The sequence below is a fragment of the Hyaena hyaena genome, unplaced genomic scaffold (genome assembly GCF_003009895.1).
Source record: "Hyaena hyaena isolate Hyena2069 unplaced genomic scaffold, ASM300989v1 scaffold_315, whole genome shotgun sequence".
NCBI classification, from domain to species: Eukaryota; Metazoa; Chordata; class Mammalia; order Carnivora; family Hyaenidae; genus Hyaena; species Hyaena hyaena.
Window position 1 is genome coordinate 1,207,052 of NW_024080948.1, and position 21,703 is coordinate 1,228,754.

General features: G+C 39.9%; 1 protein-coding gene across 1 annotated transcript; it reads left to right on the forward strand.

Annotated features, from left to right (window-relative positions):
* The first annotated feature begins 29 nt into the window (after nucleotides 1-29).
* Nucleotides 30-18,620, forward strand: EIF2S2 (eukaryotic translation initiation factor 2 subunit beta). The gene is made up of 9 exons (XM_039248707.1): nucleotides 30-190; nucleotides 5,994-6,171; nucleotides 7,580-7,683; nucleotides 11,800-11,935; nucleotides 12,736-12,836; nucleotides 13,450-13,598; nucleotides 15,350-15,406; nucleotides 17,539-17,624; nucleotides 18,142-18,620. The coding sequence occupies exons 1-9, from the start codon at nucleotides 176-178 to the stop codon at nucleotides 18,315-18,317; spliced, it is 1,002 nt and encodes a 333-aa protein (XP_039104638.1). The 5' UTR covers nucleotides 30-175; the 3' UTR covers nucleotides 18,318-18,620.
* The last annotated feature ends 3,083 nt before the right edge of the window (nucleotides 18,621-21,703 follow it).

The following is a 21,703-nucleotide window of genomic DNA, read 5'->3' on the forward strand; positions in this document are numbered from 1 at the left end:
TGCGCAGGCGTATTTCCAACGCTTGGGAGGAGAGGGCGGGGTGTCGTTCCCTTTCGCTGATGCAAGAGCCTAGTGCGGTGGTGGGAGAAGTGTCGGCAGGAGCAACGCTGCCGCTGGGGCCTGGGGCTGACCCGTCCGACTTCCCGTCTGTGCCGAGCCCACTCGAGCTGCAGCCATGTCCGGGGACGAGGTGAGGGTCTGAGCCTGGCTCTAGGGCTAAGGACTGAGGCGAGGAACCCACCCCACCCCAGTGTGGGAGACCGGGCCTGCGGCCTAGCAGCCGGCCGCCGCCATGTGGAGTAGCCGGGCCTAGGCGGCCCGGAGCGGTAGAGCTAGTGAGGACTTCGGAGCCGCGGGCCTGGCCGCGCCCGGCTCTCCTCAGGGCGGCGGCGCGGAGGCCTGCGTCCTTCCGTTGGCCGGCTTTCCAGAATTGAGGGCTCTTTGAGTTGCCGTCTTAGAAGGGAGTTGGATATCTGGGTAATTCCCCGAAGAGATTGGGACTGGCGACTCCTGCATTCCTTTCGATTTGACACTGGGGCACCAGCTCTCCTCTCGGGGCGCCGGGAGTGCTGAGAGGAGCCTTTCTCAGCTCCGGCGGAGCGCCTTCGTTAAAAACTTTGAAGGCTGTCTTGTTCTGGCCGGTGTCCGCCCTTACGCTAACTCATATCGAGCATTATTTCTTAAAAAGACCGAGGGGTGAGGGAGATAGGACGAGAGGAAAAGATCCTTCGGCCTCAAAAAGTGACTGACTTCGGAAAGTTTTAGGGCGGGAGTCCCTGAGCCTTCCTGAACTGAGAGCTCACGAGAGACGTGAGCGGGAAGATCCGGCTGCAAAGCTGGCTGGATCGGTTTCCCCTGCCGTGCTTCCTCAGCAAGTTTTCTCAAATCTTTTTTAGCCAGGTTGGTTCCAGGTAACTTAAAATCAAATGGCTTATAATGAAATTTGATTCTAAGTACTGACAGTATGTGTTAATCAACACTGGGGGGAAAGCTACGGCTTACCGGCCAGGTCTCCCCGCCAAAAACAATGCTCTTGAGTTTATATTCACTTTGTAAATATTGGAGTGCTTGGCCTCTAGCGCCTTGGAGAGGAGTTAGGGATAAAAATCGAGGCTTCCTGGAGCGTTGGATTTTTAGGTAGACCCTGAACGATGCTGAGGATTTCCACAAGTAGTGGAAAGGCCTGATCACAGGGTAAGGGAGTGGTTGAGAAGTACATGTAATCACAGAAAGAATATTCTGCAGCTTGGTTAGAGTTAATCCCCTTGAAATACGTGTGGTGGCTAATTCACAGAAGGATTTGAAGAAGACCGTATTAAGGAATTTTGATTTTATTCTGGAGGGGACTCCAATCTCATATTTGATGTTCACAAATACCCTGTAAAATTGTATCATTATTATGCCCGTTTTAGAGATGAGAGAACAGAGGCTCAGAGTTGTATGATGTCCATGATTAAACAGTAAGTGGTGGAACCAGTAGTAGAATTCCAGATCTATGCAGTATTGCCTATGCAGTATTGCCTCCATCTAGGTAACTAACAGGCTCTTGATCTGTTAGGAGAGAAACAGTATAAATGAAGTAGGTGGTTTCTTGCTTGGAGGTCATGCTCTGACCTTCAAGATATTGTTCTGGCTACTGTATTTCAAAAGTTCTGAGAGTAGCAATGTTTTCGTGCTTGTTTTTTTTTTTCTAAGCTTCTCATAACCTTTAACAAAGTGCCTAATGTATGTATTGTGGGGTAGTATTCAGTCAGTGGGTTTTATGGTAAAGTACTCACAAGTGTTGTAAGGAAGGTAAGAGATCTAGTTGCTACAAGAGGTAGAAGAAATAGGGTCATTTCAACATAGTTGGGGAGCTGGAGGATTCAGCTTTAACAGTGGGGTCGGGTTTTGAAGGAAGTGGAATGTGAATACATTATTGAAGGGTGAAAAGGATTTTGTCAAGCAGACATGACAGAACCAGCATTCCAACAGAAGGCTTTGGAAGCCAATAAAGTATTAAGCAGCTTAGCAACTTCACAGGTCTGCCAGTCCAACTTCATTTTATAGGCAGGAAACGAGGGCCTAGGGAGGTTAACTTGCCCAAGATCACACAGCAAGACGACTAGAACCTCTCAGCCTTTGGCTTCCACTATGGAGGTATGTGCAGGGTCTGGTTCCTCTAGTATTGTTAACTAGATAAGTATTCTTAGGTCAGCCATTAACTTCTGACTGCTTTACAGACTTATAAGGATCAGGTTAACATTTGTACATGGAAATGGCTTATAATTGCCAGGGACTCCCCGAGAGTAGAATTCCTGGGCTAGGATAGAGGGTTAAAGAACCTACTGCTAACTTTTTTTTTTCCTCTTCACATTTCTTTAAACACCTTATTGATGTATAATTGAAATAAACCACATATTTCTTTTTAAACCTGGTAATTAAGCCAGAAACTCACCAGTATAGAACTTCTTTAACCTTGTGGAACCATGGCCTTTAAAAAGCAGTGTTGTAGAATTATGGGGTGCTACCTAGTAAGGAAAAATTCCCTAATCAGGCATTTGTTAAAGACCTTTTTTAAAAAAAGTGCTGTCAGTAGCTAAGGTTACTTATTAGTAGGTCCCATTCACAGGTATCATAAACATTGGGTTTTCACACAACATGGATGTTTTACAAAAGGAGCTTTAAACTAAAAAAAATAAGATTTCTGACTAAAAATGGATGTGTGGTACAAGATTTACAAAACAGAAGAATACAAAATAAAATTTTTTTTAGGATCCTGTTACCCAGACATGACAATGCTTAGCATTTGTTCTCACCTTGTTTCTCTAGGTTCTTTGGTAACTAACACTTGCCTCCTGCGGGTGGTGTGGTCATAAAGGTAGCTTCTTGGGTAAATTCTGTTGCATGAGAGTAGGTTATTTCTTTCATAAAGCATTTTAGGCTGTCTTCAGGGTATTTTTTACTGGTATCCCTTTTCCTCACCTCCAGCCCAACCCAGTACAACCCAGGAAGTTGCAAGTGGGAAACTTTTTGAAAGCTTTGTTGTGGGCCTTAAAAACAAAAACAAAACAAAACACTCAAGAGATCCTGTGGTTTTCCATAAGTGCATTATCAGCAACTGCTGCTCAAAGCCAAGCAAGTCTCATAAAACATTTTGAATGCAATAATTTGTAAGTCAGACATGAAAATCTTAAAGAAAAAGAAAACGAAGACTTTTTTTTTTTTTTTTTTTTACTCAGGACTGACCTGGCTTTATATTTATATTATTTTTACTCAGGATTGACCTGAGTACTCCTGCTCTGGGCACTGCTGTGGGATCCCTAGTTTCCTTATTTTTAAAATCGACTTTGCTAGGTGGTGGGAGGCAATGAGTATGTGTCTTAAATATCCAGAGAGAGATGTTAATTATTTTGAGGGAGATATTTATTACTTTTTTTCTTAAATATCCAGAGAGAGATGTTAATTATTTTGAGAGATTTATTACATTTTTTTCCTAATGTTCTTTAATTTATTTTTGAGAGACAGAGACAGCATGAGCAGGAGAGGGACAGAAAGAGAGGGAGACACAGAATCCGAAGACAGGCTCTACGCTCTGAGCTAGCTATCAGCACAGAACCCAATGCGGGGCTCGAACCCACAAACTGAGATCATGACCTGAGCCAAAGCCAGGACGCTTAACCGACTGAGCCACCCAAGCACCCCTGTTTATTGCTTTTTAGAAGGCTACAACCAAACTGTTCCCCTGTAGACTTTAAGTACAAATGTTTATCATAGGATAAGATGACAACTGTAAGGCAGTACTCATTTGAGAATCCCTCAAATTTTCCATATATTTTGCTGAATAATAAAGGCTTAATTAATATTCCAGAGAACCTGATACTTGAAAAAAATGCAATAAATTGTAAGCCCTGCCAGACATCCAAATTTTTAGTGCCTAGAGTGCTGTCCTTTTGCCAAATCTCCATATTTCAGGAATGAGGATAAACTAGATAACCTCCCTGGAATAGACTGCAACACTCCATGTAAGGTGACCCAAGGCCAGGTGGATCAGCAGTGGAGAACTTCCTCCTGTACTATCATCATCATCTTTTTTTTTTTTTTTTAAATTTAATCAGCAATGTCCTTCAGACTGCATTTCAGAATTATTCATTTGCTATACTATTAAATCTTTGTGAAAATAAAAGAGGAAGTCTTTGAAATGAGGCTGTTATCAATTTCCAGAATGTCTTGATCCTTCTCTGTTGGGTGAAGACAGTGACTACCCTACTTTATTAAAGACCCTAGTTTAGTTTCAATGTAGCTCAGTTTCTCTAATGTACTTGGGTATGTTAGAATCCGTTTTTGGAATTTTGAGTTTCATGATGTCTTAGAAATTTGTTCACCCTTGATGAAATTTGAGGGATAGGAATCAAGAGACAGCATGATTTGTGAACCATGAAGCATTATATAAATTCTAATAATTGCTAACATTTATTGAGTACTTTTGTGTCAGGCACTGTGCCAAGTGTTTTTAATATATATGAACTTATATTTACATAAATTTGTGAGGTTTGGTTTTGCTTCTGCTACTGATCTCCATTTTATAACTGAAGCATGGAGAGGCCAAGAACTTACCTGGAATAACACAAGTAAGATTGAGAGTCAATATTTTCATTCAATCAGTTGGACTCCAGACCTGTGTGTTTGTTTGTTTGTTTGTTTGTTTAGGGGGGTGGGGAAGAGACAGAAAAAGCAGGCTCCACACTGTCAGCACAGAGCCTGATGCAGGGCTCATATCCACAAACAGTGAGATCATGACCTGAGCCCAAAATCAAGAGTCAGACATGCAACTGGCTGAGCCACCCAGGCACCCCCACACCTATACTTTTAAATACTTCACTGTTTCAGTGGTTCATTGGGCAAAATGCTAAATTTAAGCATGGTAGAATTTGGACAAAGATGTAAGTAACTTAGAGAAAAAATATTTGGGATTTGAATTCAATTCTACTTCAGAGACCTTTTTCCTCTCTACCAGGCATCTGCCCTATATGTTCTTAAACTTTTGGGGCTGAAATAATGATCTGTGTTTTTTTTTATTTTTATTTTTTTCCCAAGTGATCTGTGTACGCAAATAGTCTAACACCAGTTATAAATTAGTTTTTCACTTATTCTCTAGTGGACATTAGATTTAAAATAACCTAAGAAAACTTTCAGTGTTTTAGAAACAATGTTCTAGAAACAAAAAGGAAAGTAAAAGGTCGTATGGAAGTTTCTCTTACTCAGAGATTAGCTATAGGAAAGGTTGCTGATGAGTTTCATAAAGGTTCATCTGAACTTGGAGGGGGAAAGAATTTTTTTTTTTATTTAGATCAAGTCTAGTATAGCAACCCCAGGTTACCAGCGTTAAATAAAACATGTATAACCTGCCTAGGCATTCGTTTTCTCCTCTAAAAAATGGGGGGCATAGTATAGGTTATTTCTATGGTCCCTTCTCTAAGTTCCATGATGCATTTGTAGTCTCCAGTTTGCTCATGATTTTAAAAGTGAAGTTGCTGGGGGCGCCTGGGTGACTCGGTCGGTTGAGCATCTGACTTCGGCTCAGGTCATGATCTTGAGGTTCGTGTGTTCAAGCCCCGCGTCGGGCTCTGTGCTGACAGCTAGCTCAGAGCCTGGATCCTGCTTCAGATTCTGTGTCTCCCTCGCTCTCTGACCCTCCCCTGCTCGTGCTCACTCGCGCGCTCTCTCTCTCTCTCTCAAATAAAAACATTTAAAAAAAAAAAGTGAAGTTGCTGTATCTTGTGACAGTTTACATATTTAAAGGCACATGCACATGTTTCAAAATCCCACCTCCACCCCTATTTAATAATAAAGGTTGAATGGAGTGTGGGTGTGTGTAAAATCCTTTTTGGTACTTTAATGCACTGCATACTGTTTAACTTTTAAGCGTATACCCTTTAAGAGTACAACATGTTTGGAATGTGAGTATTATTAAACAATCACTTCCTTTTTCTTTCTTACTGTCCTTTAAACAGATGATTTTTGATCCTACTATGAGCAAGAAGAAAAAGAAGAAGAAGAAGCCTTTTATGTTAGATGAGGAAGGGGATGCCCAGACAGAAGAAACTCAGCCCTCAGAAACAAAAGAAATAGAACCAGAGCCAACTGAGGACAAAGATGTAGAAGCCGATGAAGAGGACAGTAGGAAAAAAGGTAAGTGGTAGATATGAGAGAGTCACTGTTGTGCTGTGAGAACTGGTTCTCTTCCATGAATGTTTTGGATTTTGTACATACAGTGACCTCTCAGCCTGATAAGGTTGTTCCAGTGAAGTTGAGGCTATCAACAGACCATGTCCACTGGATCTTGCCAGATTTCTGATAAACTTGTTCCAGAGAAATTCTTACTGAATCCACAAGTTGCAGAGATGACAAAACCCCATCATTCCAGGCCTGGTTTTACCAGTCTAACCTGTCAGGTCTCTTTTCCAATTTTAATTGTGGTTGTATTTGAGTATAGGCAGAAAGATACAGGGCCACATAGGTAGTTTTGTGTCTTAGCAAGTCTGAAAATGTATAGAAGATATTAAAATTACATCCTAAAATGTTTGGATTCAGATATCAACACTAGTTATTCCCTCTTGTGTACTAACATAGACACTATTTGACTACTAGAAATAAATGATTCTGTAAACATAATTGACATCTGCTGAACAAAAGACACTGCTGGCGATGGGGAGAACTGACATTTATTGAGCACCTTCTATGTGCTAAGTAAGCATCTTGTACGTGTTTAAAACAAACTTGAAAAGTAAATAATTCTTGTAACAAGACAAAACGAATTCATTCATAGCTCCATGGAAAACTTGGTAGTAGAGGAATCCTAAAATAGTCCTAGTCTGGGGCACCTGGGTGGCTCAGTTGGTTGAGCGTCCAACTTCAGCTCAGGTCATGATCTCATGGTTCGTGGGTTCAAGTCCTGGATCAGGCTGTGCTGACAGCTCACAGCCTGGAGCCTGCTTCAGCTTCTGTGTCTCCTTCTCTCTCTGCTCCTTCCCTGCTCACATTCTGTCTCTCTGTCTCTCTCAAAAATAAGTAAACATTTAAAAAAATCTTTTTAATAATAAAATTTAAAATAAAGTATTCCTAGTGTACAAGAGGGCAGGGCAAATGGAAAACTGATTGAATAAACCCATTATTACTCACTAATAATGGATAAAGTTTACTAAGAAGTGGAAGTAATTAGTTAGTCTGGCTGGCACCAGGGTTTAAGATAAGGGAGATGAGAGGGTAGGCAGAAATAGAGAAAACTAGAGAGCCTTGGAAATTGTGTTAGAACCCTGACTTTGTCTTGGGAACAGTGAGGTATGATATGGTCAGATTACTAAATAAATGTTCCCAACATGGCCCCCTAACCAGGTTTTTCCTATAAAACTTTGACTTGACATGCCATTGTTTTTTTCAGAACCATTATCTTTTTGGTTGTAGAGAGACCACTGTACTAATTGATACTCGATCTCTATTCTGATAACTTGACTAATTAATATCTAAAATGTTGGTTTAACTCTTGATACTGTGTCTTCTGGTAGTTATTAATAATTTTTAATCTCAATTGTCTTTTTAGATGCTTCTGATGATTTAGATGATTTGAACTTCTTTAATCAGAAGAAAAAGAAGAAAAAAACAAAAAAGATATTTGATATTGATGAAGCTGAAGAAGGTGTAAAGGTAGTATTGCTTTCTTATTGAAGGTAAAATTTGACCTCTCGAAAGGTTGCTAAATGACTGATTTTTCCCTCTCCTTGTCTTGTCTCTTAACTAGCTTTGCTTTGGTTAGTAAGTACTTGATCACTTTTGAGGTCATTTTCTTGGGATTTGGTCTGATTAGGTGTCTTAAAGGGATTATGACTTAAAGGAATATAAATTTAGGTTTTAAACATTGTATTGTGTGCCATCAAGATGATTACAAAATGCCCCTTGTCCTTAACCACACTGCAATTAGCTGAGGAGAGCTATTTCTATAAGAGAGAAATCCTGTGGAGCATATATTCCTATAGTTTTTTCAGTTAAACTTGTGGTAGCATGTTGAAGATACACAAACTTACATGTGTGCCTCTGAGCAGCAAAAAATGAACCCCAGCTTGAGATGGTTGGTGGCTGATCATCTGTGGCCTATAGGAGAACAGGAGCACTGCGGCTCCTTTTGTAGGGTTCTCTGATCTTGCAGGGACATGAGGCCCTATGATTGACTTGTTACTGGATCAGTTTCCAATGTAAATACCTGAGAACTCTTGGAATAAGAATAGATAATTGTGTGGGTAGGTAGGTAAATAAGAGGGTGGATCAGGAAGGAGATAAAAGTCTATTATTCCTTTACCTAGAGCTACTATTTTATTTATTCCTCCCTCCCTCCCTCCCTCCCTGAGAGAGAGAGAGAGAGAGAGAGAGAGAGAGAGAATCTTAGGTAAGCTCCACACGCTGCATTGAGCCCAGTGCAGGGCTCTGTCTCACATCTCTTGAGATCATGACCTGAGCCGAGAGAGAGAGAGTCTTAGGTAAGCTCCACACGCTGCATGGAGCCCAGTGCAGGGCTCTGTCTCACATCTCTTGAGATCATGACCTGAGCCAAAATCAAGAAGCACCCGTGGAGCTACTGTTTTAAAGACTCTGTCCAGGAATCTTGAGCAGAGCCCACACATCTATTTAAAAAAAAATTCAGGATAATAGCAATTTTATGTATATACAAGTGAGAAGGAGCAAGCATGAGAACACAAATGCACATGTACTAAATGTCCCATTTTATGCCTTCTACCCCAATTTTTCTTTGGTTTGCTCGAACTGAAGTAAATAAGGTATATCCCACATGTAACAGGAAATGTGTACAGTAATTCATTTAGTTTTAGAAACAGTGTTGTAATTTTGATAACTTGGTTAATTCACCAGATATGTATTGGTAATTACAATGAGTCAGGCTAATTCCTAGAGTACTGAAATGAATAAGATATTCTTCTGTTTTCAGAGATTATTTTAGTTCAGGGATAATTGAGAGTCCTTTAGAGCAAGGTGATTTTACCTGGATTCATCTTACTTTCTTCCTGTCTGGAGATTCTCTTCTCTACCTACTGTTGTAAGGAAATTGAGAAAGAAGGGTTCAGATTATACTGAATGAATGAGGTTTTAATTTCCTGAGTATCAAGGTGACATCAGAGATGTGCTGCAGAAGGTCTTGATTAACAAGGTTTTTGGGGGGGCATTTCCTCTAGTAGCTTTTGTCCTGAAGAGTTGCTTGTGAGCTCTATTCTTACTAAGTGCTTGAATACGTTTTTCTCTGCTATTGACAAGTCATAAACATAAAAGCTTGTTAAAAGTGTCCTCATCAGCCCATCAAACACTAAAGTGTTTTTAAGATATTGCGTTTTTTTAGACCATCACATGGCTTTTTAAAAATCTTGAGAAACACTGCCATTTTCTGTGTTTCACTGGGTCTTAGCCTCAGTTTGGAAGTAGATCTTACTGGGATGAAATAAATAATAGTATAGGACTAGAAATTGGCTATTGTTTGTTAGTTTATGTTAGCATATCTTAAGTTTCTCATTTATTGACTGTCAACTCAGACTAAGTTAATATCTGCTGTCTTGTTTATGTGTTATCCAGCTAATACACATGGGCTAACTTGGTCTTTGATGGCCAAATGTGGCATTGAAAAAAACTACACAGCTGGATTTGGAATCTCAAGGCTGAGCTTCATTTACTTCCAGCTCTTCCAGCTTTTCTGTGAAGATTTATGAAATTATAGTGGCTAATGTCAGTAATTCAGGATGCAGGCACAATAGATGATGATAGGTAATACAGCATACTTCAGGGTAGGAAGCAGGATAAGCTGGTGAAAGGATGGAGGAGATTAGAAGGCTGGAGACTGAGACTGGCCCTTTCTGATTTCCTGGGGTATGTATGACTCATTTCTAGTGACGTATTTACATCCATGACTATAGCAGCCAATCTTGGGATCAGACTTTACCATGTCTTCATCCACTCATCAGGGGACCCTAATTCTCTGGGTTCTGTCTTTTCTCTCTTTCCTGATGTCATCTATTGAAATGATGCCAAAAGACCTCTTCACGGTTTGGTGCCAGGCTGATTATGGTATAATAAAAAATAAATATTTGGTCTTTGTCCCCAGTTCCTGGCACACAGTTCCTAAAACCCTTGTCATTTCTGCAGTGACAAAAGTCTTTTGAGATGACTAGTGACTAGGAGCTCATGGATGCTTCAGGGTGGGGGCTCATCGTCAGAAAGATGAAGCCATGATTAAAGGATTGGAAATTTCACACACACATACTCCTCCAGGAAAAAGGGGCTGGAGATGATGAGTCAGTCACCAGTGGACAATGATTTAATTAATCCTGCCTATATAATAAAACCTCCATAAAAACCCTTCAGCAATGGAGGTTGGAGAGCTTTAGAGTTAGTGGACACATGGGGCTGTTGGAAGAATGGTATAACCAGGTAAGTTCTGCACCTGCCTGCCTCCCCCCTTTTCTTACTCTGTGCATCTTTTCCATTTGACTGTTACTGAATTGTATCCTTTATAATAAACTGGTAATGGTTATGTGAAGTGCTTTTCCAGATTCTGTGAGTCATTCTAGCAGATTATTAAATGGGGTGGAGGCGTGTTCTAAATTTGTAGTCTTGTCCAAGTGTGGGTAAAACATTGGGGACCCTATCCTTGCATTGGCCTCTGAAATAAGGACAGTCTTGGACTGAGCCATTAAACCTATGGAGTCTATCACTGAGCCTGTACAGTGTCAGAATTGAATTGAATCATTGGCCACCTAGTTAATGTCAGAGAGTTGGAGAATTACTGTGGAAAACACCACGTGCTTGGTGTCAGGAGGAAAAAACCCTCCCAGTGATTGCATCAAAATACTTAGAAACTCCTGAATACTCCTGTTCCTGCTAAAGATTGTTAATCAGAAGATTTAGGAGCCTTTTAAAGATTCCCAGGTGTTTATGACAGTGACCTGGTTTGGAAATATGGGCAATAATTATAAGATCTCCAGGCTGATGGATAAAGGAAAAAGTCCCACAAAAGTGTCTTAAAGACACTGGCTGGGGGGCGCCTGGGTGGCTTAGTCGGTTAAGCGTCTGACTTTCGCTCAGGTCATGATCTCGCGGTTCGTGGGTTCAAGCCCCGCGTCGGGCTCTTTGCTGACTGCCAGCTCGGAGCCTGGAGCCTGTTTCAGTCTGTGGTTCCCTCTCTCTCTGACCCTCCCCTGCTCATGCTGTCTCTCTCTCTCTCTCTCTCTCTCTCCTAGAAAGAAATAAAAAATATAAAAACAAAAAAACAAAAAAAAAGACACTGGCTGGTTCAGTGAGAAAAACATGTGACTCTTAAACTCGGGGTCGTGAATTCAGGCCCCACATGGGCATGGAGTCTGCTTTTAAAAAAGTGTATTAAAGAATTTCCAGTTTAAATGACAAAGACTGTCTGACCTAGTTTGGTCTACCTGTGAGGACATTTCTTACCTATCACTTCAGTTGTGAATATTTTATTTTTGTTTCCCTCCAAAATGATATCAGCCCATGTCATTTAAAAAATAGTCCTAGGGGTGCCTGGGTGACTCGGTTGGGCGTCTGACTTTGGCTTAGGTCATGATCTCACAGTTCCTGGGTTGGAGCCCTGCGTCAGGCTCTGTACTGACAGCTCAGAGCCAGGAGCCTGTTTTAGATTCTTTGTCTGCCTCTCCCCTGCTCACACACTGTTCTGTCTCACTCTCAAAAATAAAGATTAAAAAAAAAATAGTCCTAGTATCAAAATACTGAAACTCTTATTCAATTTCTTAGGACCTTAAGATTGAAAGTGATATCCAAGAAGCAGCTGAACCAGAGGATGACCTTGATATTATGCTTGGCAATAAAAAGAAGAAAAAGAAGAATGTTAAGTTCCCAGAGGAGGATGAAATACTAGAGAAAGACGAAGGTAATATTGGGGCTCAGTAGCTCATTTCTAGGATACTCAAGACTTTAACTTAGTCTCTTGGTCCTTTCTTATTATTTCCTGCTCCTTATTTCCACTGCCTGATAATGGAAGCTAAAAGGAAAGAGTATCAGACTCTTAAATATGGAGAACAAACAGAGGGTTGCTGAGGGCTAAATGGGTAAGGGGCATTAAGGAATCTACTCCTGAAATCATTGTTGCACTGTATGCTAACTTGAATGTAAATTTAAAAATAAATTTATAAAAAGGAAAGAATATCTAACTTGATAAAGACAGATTTCATGGGGGAAGAATTTGGCAGTTACATTGGAAGCCTGCTGATTAAGGCTGTGGGGAAAATCACTGTAACTGATTTTAAATAATATTTAAAGATTTTTTTTTGGTTAAAAGTGCTGTTTTATTCTAAGTACTAAAGTTCTTTAGAGAACTTTAGGATAGTCAGCAGATGGGTTTTTATGGATGTGGATGTTTCTTAAGTGCTTTAGAACAGCTGGACTTCTTTCTTCTCATTATCCATTATTTTCTCATTTGTTAAATCAAGAAATAATTTGGTATGCCTCTTATCACAAATGCCTAATTAGAGAGGTCTCTATTAAGAGTTTTTATGAAAAGTTGTAACATCCCTGTCTTTAAGAAATGACAGGTTGTTTATAATCCTTAATGCTTTTATGCTTTATGTGGGAGGGAAGACACATGTCTTTGAAGCTTTCATTTCTCTAGATCTGCCCCCCCTCACTTTGTTCCTGCCTACCCCTCATTCTTACAGTCTTTGTTATCTATAGCTTTAGAAGATGAAGATAGCAAAAAAGATGATGGTATCTCCTTCAGTAACCAGACAGGCCCTGCTTGGGCAGGCTCAGAAAGAGACTACACATATGAGGAGGTAAGACAAATTCTGTTAAGAAAAAGAGCTAAGTGTTACTAGAACTCAAAGAAGAGCAAGATATTTATACTTAATTGGCAGGGCCATTGAAGAACAGATAGTGAAACAGATCCAGAGAGGTCATGCAAAGAGTGCAGTGTTGGCCTGATGCCCTCATATGGGGCAGCCTACCCAGAGTTCTGCAGTCATTATGGTATTCATTGTTGCATCTGAATCCATGAACTTCTGACGTCATGGAGGCCCCTTAGAATTGTGGGAGCAGTAGAGGAAGGAATTTGGGCCCAGAGTAAGTCTGGAATTTGCTTGTTTCAGCTTTCCTGAATCTTACTTTTCCGTGTATTGTACACTCTCCCATAAAAACTGCAGAATTATTAGGGTCTCATTTGTTCATTTAACTTTGAACAGGCTGTCACTGAGCATCCGTAATGGAGAAACAGGTCCTGGTTAAGGATTGAGTCTTGCTCTCATGGCACTGCCAGAACATGTAGTGATATGTGTGTGTTTAGTAAAAAGTGATGTTTGCTTTGCTTGAAGTAAAACAGTGACTCAAGTGGGAGCTTTATATTCCTGCTATTTGTAAGAATGTACCTGAATACCAATTGTTTCTCTATAGCTACTGAATCGAGTGTTCAACATTATGAGGGAAAAGAATCCAGATATGGTTGCTGGAGAGAAAAGGAAATTTGTCATGAAACCTCCACAGGTTGTCCGAGTAGGAACAAAGAAAACTTCTTTTGTCAACTTTACAGATATCTGTAAACTGTAAGTTGGTTAATGGAGTCTCCACTCCAAATAACAGAGTCTCAGAGGAGTTTATGTTAAATGTCTTTATTGTGCACTTTGTTGCAGGTAGAATGTTGGGTTAGTTTGAGGGAGGTCACAGTTCAAGTCTGTTCTCTTCATAGGTATTTCTATTCATAGGTCTCAGGGTTTGTTTTATTAGGCATCCAGAGGTGAGAGACCCATGAGTGTGGATCCTAACTATATAGTGAAAAGGGAGGAGGCTGAATGTTGTCCTTAGACAGGAGCCTGGGGAGCCCAGGGAGGTGGAAAGGCTTATCAGGCTGGGGTGGGCCTGCCAAACAAGTACAAGGGTGAGCTCCAGGAAAGCAGTTGAATTTGGTGTGCCTCTTCTTGGATGGTCATTGTCAAGACACAGTGAGATTTCAGCTTTCTTAATTACCATCACATTCTCTGTATCACCCTCAGGTCACTATCTGGGTTTTTCACTTCCGACAGCTCCCCTGCATTTCTACTGACCGGCTTCTTAGGGCAACTGACCGTATCTGTCTACTCTTTGTTATTCAGTTTCATAAATGATACATGCTTATTGTGGATAAAAGGCAAAAACAAGGATGAACAGAAAAGAGAATAATCTCTAAAAATTTACCACCCAGAGATAATCACTGGTTTTCATTATATGTATTACTTTAAAGATTTTGGACATTTTTGGTGATGACAACAGTAGTATAGAAAACATAGACATGCAAGAAAATGAAAAATCATCTGTAATATATTTTGAAACATTTGCTTCAGATCTTTTTCTTCTTTAAAGAGTGTTTTACAGTTAAAATTATAGACATCATAAAGAGATAGGTAATCATAGTTTAATACTGTTTTATTTAGTTTTGTGCATGTAGTTATTTTAAAATAAATTGGTGTCATACTGGTTTTTAACCTATTTTTCTCTTAGCATATTACAGAACATTTACCCACGTGATTAAACCGTTTTCACAAATGTTTTTAGTAGCTACACAACATACTCTAATAGCTCTTAGGTGGATACAGTTTCTTCCATGTTTCATGATCAGCAGCAAAGCTTCAGGAAACATCCTGATACATGTATCTTGACAATAACTGAGAATAGAGCCTTAGGGCAAAAGTTCTCAAAATGGAGTTGCTGAGTTAAAAGGAATGGATATTTTTATGGCAAACATTGGCAAACTGCTTTCCAATAAGCTTGTACAAATTTGTACTCCCACTAGCAATGTGGGAGCTTACTTATTTTATTTTCGCCAATCCTCACTACACTTTGGGAAAAAATAACCTTAAAATCGCAATAGTAGTACTTGTTGGGAACATGTTCAAACAGTCCCAAGTGAAGAGAATTAAAAAGTGAAAATATTGAATGGCATTGCTCTGTACTTGCTTTTTTCCTATGTGTACTTTTTGTTGTCATATAGATAGAATGGATGTACCATTAACTTATTTAACTGCTCTCCAGTTGGTGAATATTTAAGCTGTTACCAATTTTTCTGTTGTCGTGCTACCATGTCTACCATTTCTAGACATTTATTCATATATCTGTATTTATAAATAACATATTGCTTTGTGGGCTTTAAGATGTAAATAAATGGTATTCTATATATCTTTATTTCAAGATTTGATGAACCATGCACTAAAATTCACTGAATAATTGGGTAATCAGATTAAAACAGTGAACAGGATGGTGTTTTAGACATTTCATCATTTCGTTCCACAGATAAGGTTTATGTGTTCTGTTTTCTTTTTAGATTACATCGTCAGCCCAAACATCTCCTTGCATTTTTATTGGCTGAATTGGGTACAAGGTAAGAAACTATATTCACATTTATATAGTTATATATAGTAGTACTGGATGTTTTAGAGGAACTTTTCACTTGAAAAGGATACAACACAACACCCTTAGAAAGAACATTCACCTGACTAATCAGAGAAATTTTTAGGCCAGTGAGGGAGGGAAATCATTTTTGAGAGCTTGGCTGGTCAGGAATAGAGAAGAGAATTATCAGTGGCTCATCTATACAGGCCTGTTAGTATCTTGTCATTAACTGGAATTCTTAGGTCTTTTTATGGAACAAATATTAGATTTCAGAGGAAACCCATTTTCTTAGGTCAGAATTTATTTTCTAAATTGTTAATATGCTATTGAAGAAAAAGAGCTTATAAGTTGATGAGTGGCACAGGAGAAACCCTAAAACAGAGATCCATAATTAGTTATTTCCGTGTCTTCAAGGCTTATCTGTTGAAGGCACCAAGCCAGCTTCTCTCCATTCAGGGAGACCAGAATCCCTTGGAGCCCATCCCAATGAGTATGACTATAAATACTAGGAGTCCCTTAAAGATAACTGATGTAGACTTAAGAGCAGCATGATAATAGTGACTCACCCATGCTGATTACCTACTGTATGTCAGGCACTGTGCCAAGCACGGTACTGTCTCAGTCTTTACAGCACTCCTATGAACTGTAAGTAGAAGGTAATACTATACAGATTTGGAAACCATTTCATTGAAGTTGTAGTTGGTCACATAGCTAGTTAACGTCATAGTCAAGATGGCAGACTCAGTTCTGCCTATCTCTGGAGTTTGAGTTCTTAAAAGGCTTACAGAGATAACTAAGGTGTTCTGCTCTCTTCCTCCTTAAAACTCTTCTTAAAACTCAGTTTGATGGAATTGGCTACATTTGCTCTGAGGATAAGGAGTGGTTTACTTGACTACTGGTAGATAGGTAGGCTCTACTGCAGAAGAATTGTGTTTTAAGTGTAAATTTGTTATAAACATGCAATAAAAACTAGCAGTGGTTTTCCTACCTCTCTGAATAATTTAGTTTTTGTAGAAGTGGGGTATTGTAACAAGTTGTGACCAGTGAACTTATGGTCAGTGGGCTAAATATTATGGGGTTGTTGAGAAAATTCAGTGTCTTTTGACAGTGAATGGAAAAAATGTCTTACATCAAGCAGTGGAATCACCGTAGCCTGGAGATTAAGGGTTACTTACAGTCCATGGAAGATGATAATAAACTCTTATAGTTAAAGGAGAATCACAGGAGGGGTTCTTAAAAAGTCACTTTTATAATGAGATACAAAACATATAAATTTAATGCTACCTGGCTGAATTCTGTTGTTTCACTTTGTTCAAAATTACAAATCACAAATGATAGTGTCTAGCCCAGAGCTTTACCATTAAGTTCTTGTCAGCAGCTTTTCAAAAAGTTCATCTTAAAGAACCAGGGACAATATGTGGCCTGTGATTTCACCTTTATTGGTAACAGCTTTATAGAGATATAGTTCACACATTTAATGTACAAATGGCTTTTAATATGGTGACATAGTTGAACAGGCCTTACCATGACCCATTTTAGAATATTTTCAACTATATGACGATTTCAAAATATTTAGTGCTTAGAATTTTTAGACACAACTCCCTTCCTATTTTAATATATATAGACCCCCTCACTGCCTTGTACATGGCTTACTCACAGAATCAACTTGTTTTATTAGACTTAAAAGTCATTAGAGACTTAATTGGTTGAAGTTGGACTTAATGTTGGGAAATATGGGTAGTCCATCAGGCACCAACTGCTTTAAAAACAAATTTTGGAAACCAGGTGGTATCGGACTGCTCCTATGCCAGTGAACATATTTCATTATTATTTTTAAAATGTTTTTTATTTCTGATAAAGAGACAGTGTGAGCGGGAAGGGTCAGAGAGGGAGATACAGAATCCGAAGCAGGCTCCAGGCTCTGAGCTAGCCGGCAACACAGAGCCCAACATGAGACTCGAACCTATGAACTGTGAGATCATGACCTGAGCTGAAGTCGGACGCTTAACCAGCTGAGCCACCCAGGCGCCCCCACTGAATGTATTTTAAATTAAGTGTATAAAGGTCCTGAAATTTGGTTACTTACAGGAAACAATAATGGAGGTATTTGTTTTCTCATAGTGGTTCTATAGATGGAAATAATCAACTTGTAATCAAAGGAAGATTTCAACAGAAACAGATAGAAAATGTTTTGAGAAGATATATCAGTAAGTGCATAGTTTAATTACATTATCTCACTCTGAAATGTTCCGATCAGGCTGCAGTATTTTGGGGATGAGGGAAAATGACAATGATGGGAAGGTGGGACAGTGAGGGGACTCTGGGCATCTGCATAGTGGGAGAAGGGTTTGGATTTCTTCTTAAGGCCCAGTAGATTAAGGCTACTGTTGGCTATAGGCTGAAAGCCAAGACAGAGAAATCTGTTTGCATTCAGGCCTAGCCTGCCTTTATCATCTTCCTAATGAATTAAAATTGGCAGGTCTGTTCCCACCCAAGTTAGTTCTGAGTGGCTCTCCTGTAGACAGAACCAGGCATCTGGCAAGCATCCCTGCCTCCTTGGACATTTGGAGTCTTTTACCCCATGATTTTAGTACCTGAACCTTCTTTTTACCCCTAGAATGTCTAAGTTAAGCTAAAGCTCTCCTTAGTCTGGGTACTGTCTCGACTTACGGAGTTCTGTGTAGAATATGTTTCAGAGAAATAATTATGTTGCTTTTTCTGCAGAGGAATACGTCACCTGTCACACATGCCGATCACCGGACACAATCCTGCAAAAGGATACCCGACTCTATTTCTTACAGTGCGAAACTTGTCATTCTCGATGCTCTGTTGCCAGCATCAAGACCGGCTTCCAGGCTGTCACAGGCAAGCGAGCACAGCTCCGTGCCAAAGCTAACTAATTGGCTAACCACCACTGATTTTCAGAGTGTGTTGTGGAGATTTGGCTGGACAGGTTTATCATCAGAGTGGATATACCATTGTATTAAATACAAGATAGAAAAGCTGCCAAGTTCTTTGGCTTGTGGCTGGTTGGTCTGAAATCTTTGCAAGATGCCGATGCTCAAGCTGTTGATCTACTCATTGCCTACTTTAACAACTGTCAGAAAAACGTGATGGGGTAAGGCGGTGCTTTTTTAAAATCGTTCATAGACTTATGTAAAATGCAAGATAAATTAAAGTTATTATAACAGTGATTCTTCCAATTTGGTTTGTCCTTCAGTTTTCTATAAAAATTGTGCTTAATGAATTTAGCAGAAATAGTTTGTGCCTCGGCTCTGGCGAGGGCTCTATAGTCTCATCCTGTGAAACTGGAGATTGGCAGTTGCTTCAGCTGGGCAGCCATTTTTCTTCTCAACGTCTCTGGAGACAAAGCTTCACATGAGAGGGTGGCTGGAGCATGAGCTCTGGAAGGACAGCCTGTTTTCAGTGTCAGGGAATGATTACACAGATTTGAATTCTTTTCATTATGTGAGGGTTATAGTCACTACCTCACTGCCAAGTCCTCCCACTGTTAACCATATGAGGGAATGAAAGGTGCTAGGTACCCTCCCCCTCAGAATTTCCTTTCTTATTGACCCCTAAGAAAAATCTTAGAAACTTGGCTTGTAAGTATCTCTTATAACTGGCACGTGGAGAAAAACCCTAGTTGGGAATCTACTGGTTAGGAAGCACTGTGGCATGTACTGTACAGAGAACTTGCGTTCAAACTATGATCCTAGGGAAAGCTTTTCTTTTTCCTCCCTAACTTGTGTTCTGGGTTTGAAAAAGGCCCACTACAAATGCTTTTTCTATTTTCTATATTAACAGTAGCTTTTCATTGTGACTGTGAGAAACCAAGAGGTGATGCTACCTACCTGTGTGGTGCTTTTGGTGCCTCCAGTTCTGCCTTCTAAGCATTTGGGCAAGTGGTTATTTATTTCTCCATTCTACACAGGGTGAAAGATCACTTCATTTGTCTGCTGTGATCTGCCTTGCACATAAGACAATAAGGGCATATTGCTGCTCCTCATGCTCTTGTTGCCAGACTCCTAAGTGGCCCCAGGAGCACTCAGCCCTGCATGTCTTAACCACGTTGTTTTTAATCACTGTGACCTTTAAAGTACAGGCCAAATGTTCTAAAACATCTTGGCCATGAAGTGGTGATGGGAGGAAAGTAGGTCCCAGGGAAACCACACACTGGCTGAGCTGCCACCACTGCCCTGATGAACTTAACTGTTTATGATGCCATCTTACGTATTTTGTATCTATGCCCACATAGTTCCCAATGTCAGATGTTACTGCGTGAATAAAGCAAGGATGAGTGCCTCATGTGTAATGAGCGCTCCACTGCTTTTGTATGTATGTATATGTTTCATTCATTTACTTTAGTGGGATCCCTTAGGGAAGATAGGATTTTACAATTTTACCTGTGGGACACAGTTATATTTGCAGTTTCAACCCAATTTTAACTTCATTCTCAAAACAGTTTCAGGATTGATACTACCCTTCTAAGACTGTTGAATTAAAGTGGGATTAACTCCGTATTAACGCATTCAAAAATCTGGGCTGCCCTAAGTTACCATTCACAGTAGTATCAACTTCATCTCTCCCCCCTACCTCACACTAACCAGCTCAGGGGCAAGGAACCTTCTGTAGGGGGACAAAGCAAAAGGCAACTGAGGAGTTTTGATTGTGAGAGGGGAACCAGACCACAATCTCCAAAGTGAGTCTAATTATGCAATAAAAAGGGGTTCCGTTGGTGGTTAAAATTTGAGAGTAGATTAACGGGTTCCATGATTATCTAAGGAAAGTCTTTAGTATGCTGATAGGCATTTTCATTAACTACATAAATGTGCAGTTATATCTTTAGTCTTCAGAAAAACTTTTCTGACTCCATCTTGGCTCACTCCCACCTGCCCACTACATGTAAAAATACGGTTTCTCCTCCCAACCCACCATAATGTAGGCATTGAGAACAAGGGTTTTTGTTCACTCACGCACCCCTCCCCCAAGTACTCAGAACAAGTAGTAGGTGTTCCAATACTTGAATGAATTTGCTAAAAGCATAGAATATGCAGACTTTTATAGCCCCCTCCCCCCAAACATCTTGCAATGTAAGTGTTCTGCAGAAAAAACTGCTGGGCTCACCATCTAGAAAGTAATGTTGCACAACAGCATGTGAGGCCCAGTCTGACCTGGTTTCCCCCACCCCAATCCTTTGTGCTAGCAACTCTAGGGTTTCACATTTGAACAGAACATTAAGATTTTGCAATGTGTTTTTAAAAGTTGGGCTTTGTAGCACGTGGTATAGTTTTTAGTTGAAAAGATGGATTTATAATTAAAAACTTAATCCCTATAATCCTACCAATGTAGAACCTTTTAGTATCAACATTTTTCCAAGTTAGTACAGTCTTCATAATTTTTTAAAACTGCAAAGTTTTAAAATGTTCTACCATAGTTTATTAAATCAGTGCTCAAATGATGGGTGTTTGTTGATTCTTAGTAATAGTAGGAGTCTGGGCTCTGACCAGTCTGGAGGGACAGTCCTCTGCCACTGATTATATCCTATATTCTCATCTATAAAGTATGGAAATGCCTACCTCAAAGATGGTGAGACAATACATGCAAAGTGCTTAACCGTGGAACTGTTTTCCTTCTGTTGAATACTTCTCTTAAGATTGAATTTCTAGAGTCAATGGGCAGACTTAGGGTAGCCAAGTGTACAAATCCTGAGAACTGTGGGTATTGATTCTATTTTTACAGTGATGGTGAGTTTACAGGGTTCCTATTATAGACGGCTCTCGGGATGGTTGCCTGCCTCACAGTGATACTGATAATAAATCCTTGGCCATAGGGGTATCAAACTCTCAACACTGTGCAACAGAGGCATAGTCCGTGCAGCTTTGTCACATTAATGGTGCTTCTGAAAATAAAGAACCAAACACCTAATGGGTCCCCTGTGTCTGTCGTCGCTCCTGTCCTTTCAAACCTTCCCTGATTAACAAAATATTCCCAAACTCTTCTGACCACTGCCCCTTGATTTAAGCTTGGCTTCTGTTTTATTAATACAACACTGGAAGCCACTGGAAGCCCAGCTGTTATAAAGGGTAAGTACTGATGGATATTCAACCTTTTTTAAAAGTAGGCTCCATGTCCCAATATGTGACTTGAACTCATCACATGCTCTATTGACTGAGCCAGCCAGGCACCCCTGTTCTTTTAATTTACTAACCAAATATTCTTAAATAACTCTAAGCTATTCCTAAATACTCTTAAATAATCCTTTATGTAAGTGGCTAGCACTACC